The 17,465-nt window shown below is 37.8% G+C and overlaps 1 protein-coding gene and 1 pseudogene across 2 annotated transcripts; one reads left to right on the forward strand and one right to left on the reverse strand.

Annotated features, from left to right (window-relative positions):
• Positions 1-981: 981 nt before the first annotated feature.
• On the forward strand, positions 982-9,634 carry LOC140782966 (pre-mRNA splicing factor SR-like 1; annotated as a pseudogene).
• Positions 9,635-11,222: 1,588 nt separating this feature from the next.
• LOC140781825 (palmitoyl-acyl carrier protein thioesterase, chloroplastic-like) lies at positions 11,223-16,176 on the reverse strand. 2 transcript variants are annotated; one of them, XM_073128070.1, is made up of 7 exons: positions 15,914-16,176; positions 14,671-15,189; positions 14,460-14,593; positions 13,165-13,278; positions 12,847-13,021; positions 12,676-12,744; positions 11,223-11,852 (listed from the first exon to the last, which is right to left on the reverse strand). In XM_073128070.1, exons 2-7 carry the CDS (start codon positions 15,136-15,138, stop codon positions 11,586-11,588), a joined length of 1,227 nt encoding a protein of 408 aa, XP_072984171.1. In that variant the 5' UTR covers positions 15,139-15,189; positions 15,914-16,176; the 3' UTR covers positions 11,223-11,585. The 2 variants fall into 2 exon arrangements, with proteins under 2 accessions (XP_072984171.1, XP_072984172.1); XM_073128071.1 differs by having other exon boundaries at positions 15,876-16,161.
• Positions 16,177-17,465: the final 1,289 nt, after the last annotated feature.

Raw genomic sequence — 17,465 nt, forward strand, 5'->3', positions numbered from 1 at the left:
AAAGAAAACTATATGCTAATTGCAGTAAGACACGGGAAGTGGTTGAAACTAATCTAATAACTGTCCTAATCCATATGCCATTATACCAATGCCCATAAGTGTTTCTGTGCATAAACTATTCTTCTGTGTTATATTTTAGAGACAACTTTCTATATATTATTGTACGTTATCAGAGTGGGTTTTAAATTTTTAAATTTTTTATACTGCTATATGTAAAATATAAGATCTTAGAAGATTTGATGCATTATGCAACCAAGTTCATGTTAGATTCTGTATCGTAGGAATCAAAGTGTAAATTCTGAGAAAGAGCATCTCTCTAAAAGTTTTTGGATTAATTGACCATTTAGTATAGTAATTGAAGCTAGTTTTTTTTTTTTTTTTTTTGAGGTCATGAATTAAATCTTTCCAAATATTAATTAATCATTATAAGAAATATATTTCTTTTGCTTATCTTTTTTTTTTTTGAAATTTTAATACGATTTTATTATATGTTTTATTACTTGGCTCATTTAATAATTTTATTACGTGGATTACAATACTATTTTGTTATGGGTTAGATATATTCATCTTTTATTTGGATGAAAGTTATTTTATACTTCACACTTTATTTTGTAATATTATACTTTTGCACTTTTGGCATTAATTAAAAATGTTAACATAGCGATACAAAACCCACGGGGTTAAGTATAACCCTTATGTTATTTATTACTCTCTTGATGCTGTGTTAGTCGATTTTTTGTATATAAATTTAATCTAAGATTTGATTTGAAATCAAAAATCAATTTGACTACGGCATAAATTTGAATAATTCGATAGTTGAGCACATGTAATAAAATATTTTTTTTACGTAATAAAGTTTTGAAATTGGTAGTGAGAAATTTGTTTCGAGTGTGAAAATTGATTAAATTAAAATTATAAATTTTAAAGAAGTATTGAAGTATTTGCCTAAATGTAATTTAAGATTCTATTGGAACTCAAAAACCAATCCTACCGCGGCGTGGATTCGAGTTCGACCCCTCTTTCAAATCCAAGCCGCTATCTACAACCGCGAATTCCTCCTTTTCTTTAATTCATTTGTTTGATTCCTTTTTTTCTCGCTCTTCTCGACCGATCCCATCCAATCTCGTCGGTGTTTTGCGATCGATCGATATCTTCCTCTTGCCTGGACCTCGTCATGCGAGGTGTCTTCTCCTCCTCCGCCAAGTTCTGGCGAGCTCCGCCACCGCCGGCGATGGCGATCTAACCCTTGGAAGCTTGGATCCAGTTGATTCTTTTCTCTTTGTTCTTTGAATAGCCTGGTAGTACTTTTTGCTAGACAAGGCCTTGTTGAGTCTCTATTACATCTCTTTTCGTTAACCTTCGGTAAAGATCTGCCTCTGTCTTTATCTAGATACATTAGGAATTCGATAGTTTAGTTTGAATGGTTTATTCTTGATCGAGTTGAGGTACTGGGATTTATGTTGCTGCTCTTTACTTCATGATTGCAGTCTTTGAAGCGGATTTTGGAGAGATTTTATTGGTAGGTTTTGCCCACCTAATGTTGTTGAAGTTCAATCTTTTCAATCTTGACCTCAAACAATTATAGTTATATTATAGAGACAAAGATGAAATATTTTGGTCAAGTACATCGCAAGAACTATTTCATCGAGCTGGTGCAGTGGGTGCTAGAGTATGTCAACTCACCTTTCTTTTAAAAAAAAAAAATCTTTCAAGAGTGCCTTATCCTGGTTAGGGCACATTGCAATTTAGTGAAAACTCTTTCGTGTTGTATTTTCTCATGCATATTGGATAACAGCTCAAGGAAATCCGAATTACGGGTCTTGTTAATAGGTTTCCCTCTTCCAACGTTCAGTAGTGTAACTAGTGTTACAACTAGGCTCCAATAATCAAGCCCCTCGAGCTCGCTCAATTTGGGCCTGAATTGTCTCGCCTCAAATTCGAATGAACCAATCTTGGTCAGTGTTTTTATGCTCTGAAATCAGTTTCAATTCAATCTTGAACAAAGTTTGGCTCAATCAAGCTCGGCTATAAGGCTTGAAATGCATAAAATCATACAGTATGTATGTATATACAAGAAATGAACTGGGCATGATCTATAAGTCAAACTTGGTTTAAGTAGAATTTTGATAAACTTATGTTTGAGTTAAATGAAGCTTGTTTAAGCCTGAAATATCAAAGTTTAATCAAGCTTGCTACTGAAATATAATTTGAATTCATTTCAATTGTCATTAAAAAATGAGCTCCAATTGAACCTAAACAAGACAAGCTTGATCATTAATTATAGGCTCAAAATTAATTTCAAGCCTAGCTTGATTGAGCTCTCCATCATGCTTGGCTGGTTTATGCCCCTATTTACAACATGCAGTCATAGAGTGTTTGACTGTTTGTACTACAGAACCAATTATTTGATCTTTATGGTGCATTTCATAGTAAGTATTCCTCTTTCTTCTCAAAGGGTCGATGGTCCTTTTCCATCATAACCAATTTTGCAATCTTACTGGAGAATCTTTATATGCTAGTCATTTAATATTTAGATATAAGTGAGAAATATCATATATTCATATCTTTCTATTTTATTTTACTTGCTGGTTGATTAGTTTATTGTACTACAAATTTTGATTCATATCATTTCCATAAATTATCTAATGGACCATAACTCAAGCATGGAGACCCACTTCATTTCGACATTCTGGAAATGTAGTATAGTTGCAAAGGAGAAACCTAAGCTGGGATCATTGTAATGTTAAATATGATAAAACAGATGCTGCAATTCTTACTATCACTCACATCATAACACGTGATAATATTGCAGATGCATATCCATATATATATATATATATGCAGTTAAAAATGTGTAAGTGAATGGTTAATCAGATGCATTTGGAGCTAAGATATTGCCCTGCTGCAATTCTATGTCTAGAAAAATAAAATCTCTGAGCTCATACAGACACATATATATACTATAATTATATGTATATATATGTACTTTTTGTTATTAATATCATTTGAGCATGAGACTATCAATATCTAATCATTGATTACCTTGGTGCTTTTATAAACTTTCCTTTCTCCTCTATATTGTCTTTTGTAGCACTTCAAGTAGAAAATTCTATAGCTCAGTTACTAGCAATTTGACATCTAAAATTTTTACCTGCAGGCAACATTTGCAGAGGGAGAAAGCTGTTAGATAAGTTACTGAAGGTTCTTAGCTGTTCTACATCTTTGTTTATAAGAAGCATACTGATTTTGTAGTAGCCATTGCATACTGATATAATGGAGATACAAACTTCTGGGAGACCTATTGATACTTTGCCTGAGAAGGTGCTTTGCATGAACATCCTTTCTTCTGATTATTTTAAAGAGCTTTATAGGTTAAAGACGTACCGTGAAGTTGTAGATGATCTATAATCAAGCTGATCATGTGGAACAATGGATGACTGGCAACTGCAGAGGTCCTTCCACAGCATTTTTCTTCTCTACAATTTTTTTACAATGAAACAAGCAAATGCATGGTTTGTTGAAGTACCCAGATCCTCCATATATTAGAGCTGTAAGTCTGTTTGCTTTTATGTATTGCATGTTGCTTGCTCTTGTCATGTCTTACATAATTAGCCACATTTTTTCATCCCTCCTTTATTGTCATACTATTTGTTGTGTGACTATCTAGTGTGTTGACAACACAAAGTGGAAAAAAGTAGGTGGTGATGGACCTTTCTTATTTTGAAACATTATTTATTACCTCAAAATAAGTTCTTTTTGGTGTGCCTAGCTTAAATGATTGTTGGATTAACGTAGATGGTTTTGCAGATTGGATCCCTGTATCTGCGCGATGTTGCCGATCCAAAAACCTTATGGACATGGTATGAGTCCTACATGAAAGATGATGAGGTATTGACATCTTTTTGTAGTTCTGAATCTTTTAATCTTTATTGTCCTGTAAAATTTCAAGATATTTTTGCTGAAAATAAATAATGAAATTTATTTCCAATCAAGCACTTCCATCATGCATACCTTTTGACAATATTTTCACATAAATTATTCACACTCGACCATCCAAAAATCGATCTTACATTTCTGTGAAAAGATTGTCGCAGAATCAAAATCTGGTAATAATTTTCAGATTTATAATGTGGTGGTGTAGTGAGTTTAGATACATATTGGGAAATGCTCACTTCTGCTGTCTACCCAAGTCATATGTTGACATCTTAATCTCCATAAACAGTGGCATCATCAATGAATTGTCGAGTGCTCTGATATGCCCAACACACTCAGGAATAGAGAAAGTGCATATCAGCATTCTGAGTGTTTGTAGGTTGATAGTTTGACACTGATTTACATTTGGTTTATCCAATGCTATTTTCTTGGGACTGTTGGAATTGACTTATTGCCATATCTTTAATACATCTCCTGATTTATACTTAATATAGTGATGGAAGCATGATTACCTAGTACTTAACTCCTCTTCATACTGTTAGTATATGTATACTATGTACTATTCAATGTATGCATTAGTATATTATTTGTGATAGGCTTGGTAAGATTTTACATACTTGAGAACAAATGACTCCTCTTCATACCATTAATATATGTATACTATGTACTATTCATTAGTATATAATTTTTGATAGGCTTGGTAAGATTGTACGTACTTGAGAACAAACTGCTTAATCAGTATCAGAGTCAAAAGGACAATGTTGGACGTATAGGGTATGGTTAGAATTCACATAATGGTATTTGTTTAGATTTTGTATCTGTCATTGATTGTCATATGGACATTTACATCTCAAAACATTAAACCAAATAAATCATTTGTGCTGAGTCTTGGGTATCATTTTTAATCACTTGATTATATGTTTAAATTTTAAAACGATTTTCAATGCACTTTTGAAGGATAACAAGGAAATTTTTGAATTCTGCATGGAGAATTTAATTTTGAACTTTCCAAAGATCCAAAGGTAGACCTATCTAGTTTTTCAAATCTGAGTGGACTCAATCAAGACTGCTATGATATCAGAGATGCTACATTTTGGTAATAAGTAGCTAATTTGTTGTGCTTCTTCAACTCAGGCAGAATTCTTCAGCTTAACTATTCAAAATATCACATAAAATTTGTTTTTCTTCATATCAATTCATTATTGTGTTCATGATGCTAGGTAACAGATTGAGTTGCTTGTTTATTTTCACTTTTTTTTTATTTCAGGAGTTCTCTCCCAGGTCAACCAGGCGGATGACTACCATGGGTGTACATGTGCATGTGCGTGATCTTCTTCTTGGACAGGTACACTTCACATACTTCTTTGTCATCACAGAATATGTATATGCTATTCTTTTCCTATTTTTCAGCATGTTATTGTAGCCATTTTTGTTGCATATAAGAGACTAGCACCCCTAAGCTTATTGCTTTTTACACAGCAGAAAGGTTATTTATTTGGCAAATGACTTGTCTGTTGGTTTAAGATTCTGAGCTTGGGTCTCCATTATGGAGTTTGCGATAAGAGGAGATCAAATCTCTGTCAACACTTTGTAGAAGGTTTGTAATGTTGATTTGAAATAAAAAAATCTATCCATAATGCTGGTTTACTGTTTTCTTGTGAGATTTGCTTCTAATCAATTTCTGAAGTACTTTTGATGCTTGATGGTGATTGTGCATATTAGTAAGTTTTTCATATTACACTTGTCTCTTTCTCTTCCTATATCTCCTTAGCTTTTGCATGCCGATTATTTTCATATCATTTAAATCACAAAGTCCACATTTAATTAATTAGCTTCATTAAATTTGGGCAATTTGTTTAATACCATGTCTCTACATTGATCTGTATTAATTCTCTAATAGAAGTAATTAATATAAATACATCCTGATCACTGATTCCTTTGTTAAAATTAATTTAACCAAAATCATAAACGACCACGTTAAATCATAATTAGAGTTAATTCCCTACTATGGGTTATTTGCAACAGCACGTTTGACAAGTAAAATTGATTTATTAATAATTAATATAGCGAACACTGCTATCCGTTAAAGCGATTAATTAAGGCTCACGTTTGATAAGATTAACTAAATAAAATATTAAAATAAATTAAATAATAATTAATCTATTTGGGCCAATCCAAAGCTCAAAGCAAAATGGGCCGAGCCGCCACTAACCCAAGGACTACAAACCCATCAAAAATAGGCCTAGAGCCTCCAACCCACTAAGAAAACCAAATAGGTTGGGCCACAGCCTAACCCACAACAACATGGGCTAGGCCACAACCCAATCCATAGCCACACCATGGGTTGGGCTACACCCAGCCCAAACCTATCATGGGCTAGGCCAATAATACCCAACCCACAACAACTTGGGTTGGGGCCACAGCCCAACCCTGCATGAGCTAGGCTAATAATAGCCTAGCCCAACCAAACCTGGGTTGTTCCACAGTCTAACCCAACAATGCGGCCTAACCCAAGCCCAAGCTAGGCTAGATAGCCCATCTCAACATCACCCCCACTTTGGGCTGGGTTGCACCCAACCCAAGCCAACTTGGGGATGGGGCTCAACCCAACCCAACCTAAGGGAGGGTTCAACCTAGCCCAACCCCTCTCCTCAACTTAGCCTAGCCAGGGGGGAGGGAAGGGGTTGTCAACGAGCACTACCATCGCCCGACACCCCGTTGACCGAGGAAGGCACCCACAGTGCCGATCAGCCGATGGAGAAGGCAACGACTACCCACAACGCAACCAAATGCCCCAACGACGGGGAGAGGAAGTTGTCGACAATCCTAGCCACCGGCAGCCTCGACCGACTCCACCGGCAGCCTCCCCTCGGCTAGCAGAAGCTAGCTGAGAGGGAGTTAGCTGCTAGATGTGGTCGACGGTGAGAACCACCCTCGCTAAGGCCATCAGCCAAGGTGAGGGGCCGCCCAACGACTCTGACCACGAGGGCTCCAAAGGATGCCATCAAGGGCATCCTCGCGAGAAGGGAAAGCTTTTCCACTACACGGGGAAGGGCGATGCCTGCCGAGATGGCCGGCAACCAACTCGGAAACCGCCAAAGGGAGGCTACCACGTGTAGCCTCCACCGGGGCACGGGATGGTCCACAGAGAGCACCATCAGCAAGAAGGGGGGAAATGGAAGCTAACGGGGCTGGTGCGCCAAGGCACGAGGTGACCGACTGACCCAATTTTCGACGAAACCGAGAGGAGGAAAAGCCGAGGAAGAACAATTTAGCTAACGAATTTTAAATTAAACTTACCTAAAGAATATGGAAGCTCTGGCGCTTCAATCCAAGGGTTGGTGATGCTCCAGCGCTACGGCATCCCAAAAGGGGCTAATGGCAGCTGTAGGCGGGGAGAAGGAAAAAAAAAGAAAAAGAAGGAAAGAAGGAGAAGAAGAAAAAGAGTTAGGGGAGAAGAGAGGAAAGCGGCACATGTGCTAGGCACGTGCGAGCCCCCTTTTTTTTGGATGTTACATCATTCCTTCTTGAAGTATCTGTCCATAAGTCTAACTGAAAAATCGCCTGTGCATAACCTCATGCAATCAACTAGGATATGCAATGCATTGCACTCAAAAGAAACATTTTGAGTATTCAATTGATGAAAGATGTCTTTGAGTCGCTATATTTTTCTCTTGATGATACTCATTCAACCTTTTGTAGTCATCATGTGATAGCAAGAAAACTTTCGGTCCAAGATCTTTATTTATTTTGTTGCAGTACTATTTTGACACTCTTTCCACGTGTTCTTGTTCCAGTCGTGCACCAAATAGTTACCAATCTTGAGGAGATGCAACGTTCAACTAAGCACTCTAGGATGACTGGAGAATCCACTCGTCATGGCTCAGAGACACTGTCCACTGCCTTCCTTCTTTAAAAGCTGCTTTGTCAGTCTCTTTTGGACAGCGAGTTCCGCATCGTGCATCCACCTAAGATCCTACTGCGGCTGGGGTTGGTGGGGGGTCTGCGTCGCTAGGTCGAAGAGGTGAAGTTGTCGGTTCGGATCGATGAATCGGGTGGAGTCAATGGGAGCGGTGTGCTTAATCGAAGTCGGCAGTGTAGGGGAAGCTTAGAGTTCTTAATGGAAGAGAGAGGGATGTGTGAGGTTGAAGAAGATGAGCTGAGAGCGATGGGGGCTGCCGGTCACGTGAGTGGATGGGTTATTAGTGAATTAAGTGAGGGGGAGAGTGGGATGGTAGTGCGGTCTCAGTTGGTGGCCTCGGGTGTGCCGCCAGCTGAGGGTAGAGGAAGAGAGAGAGAGAGGAAAGAGGAAAGAGGGGTAATTCTCATTGCCATACTAGGGTGCTCATTACACGATCTTTATAGTGGCTACCCCATACTAGGTTACTTGCTCTCCAAGTAACCCTAGACTCAACTCAACTAGACTAACCCTAACTCGACTAGACTCACTCGATCAACCCGACTCGGCTAGCTCTGGGCTGGTTCACAACAGATCCATCCCCAGTTCGCAGAGCATTGTCCACTTCTCAAGCGAAGTCTTGATGATGACCTTCGAAGACCATTCCCTAGTCATTGACGCAGTCAGTCTCGAGGGCCCTGATCATGATCGTGCAGAATGCCAGCATGAAGAAGATCGTGGTCAAGATCGTTCAGACCATGATCAAGGTCATGATAGGGACCGGAACAGAGAGAGGAGGCATGAGCATGATCAACGTGATTGTTTTAGCAGGAAGTACCACCTGTCCAATCACTCGGAGAGGAATTCTGGGAGGCGGCAGACCATGAAAGGAGTGTGCTAGATGATGACAGCTATAGATGCTCTAGCTCTCATCAGAGTAGGAGCCACAATCGAAGTTGGAGTAGAAGCCATGGTAGAGACATGCCTCTACATGGTTCAACTTCTGACCATCGTTCAAGCCCATTTAGAGATACATTTAAAGACAGGACAACAGCAAGTGTCTCAAGCAATCTAGCAAAGTTAAAGGATTTATATGGCGATGGAACATATAAGATGAGCGATGGAAGTTCTGATAGACTAAACTGGGATTCTAGAACTAAGGTGATTAGATTGGGCGGTTCTACTCGGAGGTGAGATGAAAACAATATCATCGGAATGTGCTGCTCTGTATTTTTAGATCGTTAAACGTAAACATTGAGGGCACACCGGCACACAAATATTTGGTGGATGTGTATGTTGCACCATGTCGTAAAGGTTATGAAGGTTTTCTTTTCTCCTGCAGAGAACCAATGCACGAGACAAGATCCACCACCCAACAAATGGATTTTGTCCTTCCTCACTTCTTACAGGCAATTTAGATCGTGTTGGTCTGTGTTTTTCAAGATGATGCTTCTTAGACTGGAAGCATGCTAGTATTTTACGATCCACATTTATTCTCGTGCCCCCTCGAGCACTCAACTTTGTTGTCAATGTAAATCAAGTCGTGCTATGTTGTTGTTGCATTATGATTCGCAGATAGTCTGGAAGCGTGTTACAACTTCTAGTCTGCTGAGTCTACGGTCATCTTTTGAGGGATGAAATCTTTTCTTGGATTTGCTAGTTCCTTTTGTTTGCCTTATTTGATTTAATGGTGTTTGGTTGGTTGTTGATCAGTTCCATCAGGATTGTGATGTGGAACTGTTTGAGTATGCTGTGTTGCCACTGACTTAACCAGTTGTTCAATGAAGTCTGTTATTATATTTATTATTGTGATTGTCAATTTCGTCGCGATCACCGACTATTCTGTGATAGATCATAGTGTGCCCTTTTTTTTAGTTTGTTTTGTTTGTTCGGAGAGTACATCCGTCATATATTATTCAGGCTAATAGCATTTATATTGCTAGTGGATTATATTTGTTGTGTGCCTGAATCTATTCTTAACCTGTGTACTGCAACAAAGAAATAATAATGATCTCAAATTCAACTAAACGAGTCCTTTTAATTCTTAAAAAATTGACAATGAAAAGGTCCGTTCTTCTGAAACTGTTGACCAGTAAAACTCTCTTTTGAGCATCGTGCTTTCTTGCACGTATGAAAAATAAAAGGGGCCACCTTTAGCCGCATTAGGATTGCAGCACTGGCTACTAGTTTCCTGGAACCACTACATACTATAATAGTTGATCTTCATTAAAAGCTAAATAGAGAGTAAGATATTTACAGATGTAAAGCTTTATTTTTAAATTATAACTCAACCATCCAAAATAATAATAATAATAATAATAATAATAATAATAATAAAGAGAATAATTATAACTGCCCATGAAAAAGATGTTCGAACGACGAGTTATAAGAAATAAAAGCAAGGGCATACTACAAATCAACCAGTACTCCACTAGTTTTCTATTTATGTGATTAGTTATACGTGAACATCACTTGTCGAACCTTAGTAGGATCTATTTAAGAATTTAAACGATTGTTACGTACACGGATTCAAGTTCGTGAAACACATGGAATCATAAACTCTTTATAAATAGCACCCCATATTTTAACTAGATTATAAATAAAATTATTTCTTTTGAATATTTATAAATAAAACTTCCTATTTGTTAAAATAAATACTGAGCAATACCTGAGTTATTTAATTTAACAATCACCAATCGGAATAGAATAAAAAGTAAAACTATTTCACCCATGTCAAATAATATTTTTATATTTTCTAAATTACCCTTATCTCACACCTACAAATATGATTTTTGAGTTTAAACAACAACAGATTCTAATTCTTTGTGAGACTCGAGGTTTGGATGGATGTGATTTTAGTATATATATTTTTTTCGAGGCTTAATTTGATCCTATTTTGTTAGAAATTAATATTTTAAATTTTTTTTCTTCTTTAAATCAAACATTAAGCTATATAATATGGCTTACTATTTTTGAGAAATAGAGGGCTCGATATATAAACCACAAAATGAATGAGGATTCTCTTTATAATATAGTTAAAATGTAGGGTTTATTTTTTATTTTCTCAAAAAAATTAATAGAAGTATAGGATTTATTTAAGTAATATTTATGGTTATAAGTCTGCCATCAATGTGGGACCCGAATCTAACCACCTTGCCACGTTCTGGCCAACTAAGTTACCAGGAGACAATCCATGCAGTGGGCCAAAAGGTCAGTGGCCAGTGGCCAGTGGCCTCCTAAGCATGGAAAAGAAGGCAGAGCCTGGTAATGGTTGGTGTCACCATTAGAGAGACCCACCAAACAAATAATGAACAAGTCTTTGGTCAGCAAATACTTAAGAGTTGAGAAGAATTTCCACAAGAAGGATAAAATACCAGCATAGTCCAGCAGAAAGTGAAAGGAGCTCACGCTAATATAAGGCCTGATTATTTCTTTGTAAAAGATTTCAAACACAAATCAAATAGCTGTATCACTAAAATACTTACAAGTAGCAGGCATCCAGTTTGAACCCCAAGAATAGCTCTAAGATATCCTCTCCCCCCCACCCCCCCCCCCAAAAGAAAAGAAAAAGGAAAAAAAGAAACATAACAGAAAGGGAAGAAAGGAAGACTGAGCAGCACTTCCCTTCTCTCTTTCTACGAAGATAACTAAAGAATCTTACAGAGAAGCAAGATGCTAAATTGCAACCCGTCAATCCCCCATCTTTGCTATTAACTTAGGACAGAAACAGTAGGTTTTTTCCCCGTTAGAAAGTTTATGCACTCCCAGCTTTAATTGCTCCCATGTTTCCTTCACCTTCGACACACTTTGGCCTCCACACTGTCCGTGCCTTGACGATATCCGGCCCAGCCTCTAAGCGCAGCAGATGCTCACAGTGAATGGCAGATTCTAGCAAACCAACGGCAGAGTCGCTGGACACGGTAGTAAGGGACTGCAGCACACTGTCCCGTCGGCACTCTCTCCTGTAATCCAGTGTCATGCTAGCCAGCTCATGTTTCTCCAGGATAGAGATTGGAGCACTCTGAGTACAAAAACAAGGATGAAAAGATCATTTAGTGTTTCGTAGCAACAGAAGCTTCAGCCAGATAATATCAGAAATAGACTTGTGAACAATATGTACCATTCTAAATAAAACAAAAGGAGTGTTCCTTATCTTACATAAATCAGACAGCAAATATATGATAGATTTGAAGATGTTGCATAGCTGTCAGGAATAGTCAAATAAACAAGAAAAGAAGCAAAAAGTGGCAACTGCAAGTATATTCTGTGGGCCTGGAACCATGTGCAAGTGCCATTGTTTGGTACCCACATATAATCAGAATAGGCTGGAGATGTGCTCATCTGTACATCATTCAGAGTTTCCAAGCGAAGTGTGAATATAGGAAAGCTTGCAGCCAAGAAATAAGTGCAACCCTGTTAAGGGTAGCCCAAACAAATCCAAGAGAGACAAGATGTAAAATATGATTACCTAGGTATATAACATGCTTCAATCAAGATTGTTTATCAGTCAAAATAGAAGACCTTATAATCAACTAAGAAGCTATCATATTGTAATGATAGAAAAGAATAGAAGAACTAATTTATGAATGACAGAAAATTTTAACAGATGAGTTTTGGAACAGCAGCTAATAAATCAGCCAGCTAAAAATCAGATAACAAGAGGTTCATTGCCAGAAAGAAAAAGAATGTCAATTGTCTTGTGTAGAAGATCAACAAAAGACAAACAGATGCTACACAAAGACATGGAAATATCTAGGCAAAGAAAGTGAATTTGGCTATTTAAATAGCATGACAGAAAACTAGATAAATAGAAGAAAATCGGCAAGCTGAACAAGCAAAAATACCTCAAGAATCCATCCAATATATTTAACATTATTCACATGCTGATTAATATCCAGGTCACCCCAGCGAGGCTGCATTGCACATAATAATAAGTTGCAGAAATTCAGTCAGTATTATAAAGTGGAAATTACAAAATGTAAATAAATATGTAGGACGCTTTGTCTCATACTTACAGTTAAACCCTCTCGTACATAGTTTGCAGCAGTCTTCTTGTCAAGCTTTGGCAACCCTCTGCTGTCTTTGTCAACTATAGCAGAACGCTCAATAAAGTATGGCTCTATCTCAGCTCTAACTTCATCTGGTACTCTTGCAAGCTTCCTAGTCAGCTTGTCCATCATGACCCACAAACTGCATTTGGAAGCCAAAACAACAAATTACATAAATGAAGAGGACAAATAGAAGCTCGCAAGCAGCAAAGACAAGCACCAAATCCTACAAACGCTACGCTGACATGGAAACATGATATCCCTGCAAGAAGAATAGATACCAACCTCGTAGCCCTTAAGATTGTTTGGCCAGTGTTGCAATCACGAACATGCCAATCTCGACGCATCCCGTTTTTCCCATAAGCACCAACCCATGTATCTACTTCGACAATATCACCCCTGAAAGAACAGGTGAATAACTATCCTGAATAAGAAAGTTGAATGATAAAGCTGTGACATAAACAGATTTCCATCAGTTAAGACAAAGAAAAGGGTAATTTCTTCCAGCCATAACAATGAATTATAATACAGCTACAAGGTATGTCAAGTTTAATGTCTTAATACTCTAGTTGAGAACTGCATTACAAGACCAAGCCAAGAGTCTTCAGTTCAGCAAATGGCTGAATTAAGAACTTCAAAGGTCTCAGACAACTTGAATGATGACAGATTCAAAAAGCATACTGACTAGCATTGCTTTGCAACTTCTTCTCAGGGAGATGTCTAACAAGCACCCCAGAATAGGCCATCTTATTTATGCACATTATTGACCATCCATGTAGTAGTAAAGCAAAAGGTGCAACCAATTGAAGGATATAGTTATAGTGGAATAGACTGCAGAACAAATTATGGCCAACATATATATTTCATGTTTTACTATGTCATAAGTCTCAGATGACTCAAAACATCTCTACACAAATTATCCTGGTCAACCAATTGAAGGATATAGTTATAGTGGAATAGATGGCTCCAACTAGCATATTCAAACAAATTCCCATGTTGGAGAATTTGTTGGGCCAAAAATATATTTACTCCAACTCTTGGACTAAAATGAGAGTACCTAGACTGCAGAACAAATTATGGTCAACATATATATTTCATGTTTTACTATGTATAAGTCTCAGATGACTCAAAACATCTCTACACAAATTATCCTGGTCAACTAGAAAAATTAACAGGTGGACGGATCAAAATAAATATAAAAAATAAAGAAGAAAACAATATACTATCAAAAGCTAAACCACTTCAGCAAGCCAAACAAATTTCTGATTGACTAATTGTCACTTCCATAACCATCTGTTCCTATTTGTAATCAAGTGCTAAAAAAAGACTTGATAATGCCAGAAACATCATCAATGAAACAGGGTTGCAGACTTTTTGTCAAGAAATGCCAGAAACATTAAACATGCACACGAAAACACACATCTGTGTAAAATGTTTGAACCTTGTAAAAGATATAGTCTCAATTAATAATCAATATGTTGGAACACAACAAAGCACAAATAAGCACAAAGATATAGTCTCAATTTTCATTAATATTGATCAACTACGTTTCGAGGAGGAGAAAATTTTCAGGACTATACCAGGATGGATAGTGGTCAACTAGAACCTGTATTTTACTGACAACCCAGATCAAATTTCTTTTACTCATCTCTGGCGTAGAACCAAAGCCATCTCCCAAGAGTCCAGCACACCTCACATGATTAAGCGCCGTTTCCTGCACAGATAAGATAAGTTTAAGTTCTTAAGATCCATGATAACTTTGATCACACCGAGAAGCTACTTTCTGCAAACCTGCAAATGATTCATCAGAGTCTCAATAGATGCCGTGCGGTCAGCACCAATCTCATAGGACCTAATAGAAAAGTTCTGCCTAAAGACAAGCCCGTCCTGAACGAGCTTCCCAAAACCGAATGCATCAGCAAGCATGTCGGGTCGCTTCGGTTTCCAATCCAGCAGCGTCCACTGCTTCTCCGCTGCCAAGAAGATGGTGGTGATGGCAGCGAGGAGCATGCTCCAATCAGGAAGTTGATTGTAAAATGTCCTCGGGGCTGAGGAAGGTGCTTCTTCCTCGCCATCAGCTTTCCTGCTGTTGATCTTGGGAACGGTTTGTGCCTGTGCCTTCACCTGCATGGCCGCCGAAGAGTGGTTGGGTTTGGCAACAATACTGCGGACACTCAAGCTCTCAGGGCCCTCGCCAATGGTGTTCTTAGAGGAGGATGGGACGGGGAAGAAGGCAGAGGCAGCGATGGAAGCAGCCATGTTTGCAATAGGGAAAGTAATCAACTTGAGCTATAGATCACAGATCCCAGGCTAAACAACACAGAAAGAAGAAAGAAACAATTTGTCAGAAAAAAAAAAGGTGTTCGGAGATTTCTAGGGGATTTGGAAAGAAGAGGTTAATCAAACACCGCCAGATCTCAGAGACTCATCAACACATTAAATAGAATAATTGAGCTGCCCAACTTTCATACTTCAGAATGTGTACAGTGATGGAATAGTACGAAGCACAGTATATGAGGTAACATGGTCAAAATTGATCTTTTTAATAGAAAGAAATATTAAACGAGTGGACGCCAGATTACCATACTAATGAATAAATAGCAGAATAAGGAAGATTCTGATCCAAAATTTATTTAAAATTGCTGCGAACAGATCACGTTGTAAAAAGTAGGATCAAGACTGTAACATTTCTATTAATTGAGCAAAAGACCGAGATAAATATTTTACCAAATAAGTGAATAACAGAGGATCCAGCTGGCGAGCTCTCTGATTCAATAAAAACAACAAGAATAGCATCGGCTCGGAACAAAAACAAAAGAGACAACGCACCAGAGGCGCGAATCTCTCCACCATAAATGCTCAAAAATTAAAACTAAAAATTCAAACCAAAAGCTCGTATACGATACAAACTCAAGCCCGAACAACCCTAGATCCGTTCAGGAACAAAAGCTAACGCATGGCATCCAAATGTAACAACAAAAAAAACGCGATCAAACCTAAAAACCGAGGAAGGGAAGAGTAGATCGTCGTCAACCTTCGCCCGAGAGAGTGAAGAAATGATGAGAGATTACGACGCCTCTCAAGACGAACCCTAGCTCACTGCGTAGCCCCCCTCTCTAGGGTTACGATTCGCTATCACTTCGCTCGTTTCCTTCCTCCTTCCTAGAGAGAGAGAGAGAGAGAGAGAGAGAGAGAGATGGAGACGGCAACGGCGAGGGAGAGAGAGAGAGAGCACGAAATGAGGAGAAAATGAAGGTTTTTGTTTCGATTCCAGGCGACGATGAGAGCGGTTATCTCAAGGGTGGTACTTATACCGCTCCTTCTCTCTCTTCACGGGCTTCAAATGTCTAAAATACCCTTCAACAGTGGGACAACGACGAGCTTCCAGTCGGCGTGAAGGAGTGAAAAATATTCGCGTCAAAATTTCTGACCGACGTCGCTGACCGTCTAATATCTGGAGGTCAATTGAGTATTAGCACGAGGGCGTTTTGGGAATTCAGCTGTCACTGGTCTTATCATGGTTAGACTAATGGCGGCGACCCCTTGGGTGGGCCAACGACCCAGCCCAATTGTTACACATGTCACTGTTTATGCTACTTAATTTTCTATTCTTTTTATTTTTCTCATGCATTGAAACTTGACACTAATTATCTCTATGATATCATATATATATATATATACATTAATTCAAATTCTGGTGGACTTAGTCAATTAGAAATGAGGAGTTTAAGCGTGGTTGACAAGTTGGCACGTCTCTTTGTGGGTGAAAGTGTTTGCGACTATTTTTGTTTATTAATTTCTTTGGTGAAGGAAATTAGAATTGCTAATCTAAAAGCATGACTAGTAGTAGATATCAAGCATAAGTCGTTGGATATAATTTTAGCCACACATCTCGATTGGTCAGCAAGGAGGGCTTCCTCAAGACTTTCTAGCTTCCTTAGAGTAGAGTCCTTAAAGAGTTAAAGAAATCATATTTTGACGTATAGAATAAATTAATGAGGCTATAATTAAGCAAGCTGTAGCATACTTCTTGCTCAGGGTATTTTATTGACCAAATTATGGTAATGAAGGAAGACTTGGTCTTCATAAATTAGTAGATCATATGGTGTTTTCATACTGCACTTGTCTTAAAATTGTCCCTTTCACATCTCTCTCTGTCTCTTATTTTGAGAAAATTAATTAGCTAAGCATCAATTAATACTTTTGAGAATATTTAAAACCCTAGGAGGTTCAACCTCCTTGTCAAAGACAGTCTCTCTTCACCTGTGCTAATAAATTTTATTAATGACATTGAGTTATTTGTTCGTGTCTTAATTACTACTAATTGATACTATTTTAGAAATAGTAAAAAAAATTATGATATCTTGATAAATTGATAAACCCTTATTAATAAAAGGCGTGGCTAAGTGTCTCAACCACTAAAGACACTATATATATATATATATATATATCAGTTAAAGAACCTAATCACTTACTATAAATGTGGTTATATGACTTTATTTGATACCAATTTTTCGGTACATGAGATATATCAGTTAATACTAAGAGATAAATTCAATTTAAGTTTGATCTCTATCTTCATATGT

This window comes from Typha latifolia, chromosome 2, assembly GCF_019914945.1.
Source record: "Typha latifolia isolate L0001 chromosome 2, TyphaL0001v2, whole genome shotgun sequence".
Classification (NCBI taxonomy): Eukaryota; Viridiplantae; Streptophyta; class Magnoliopsida; order Poales; family Typhaceae; genus Typha; species Typha latifolia.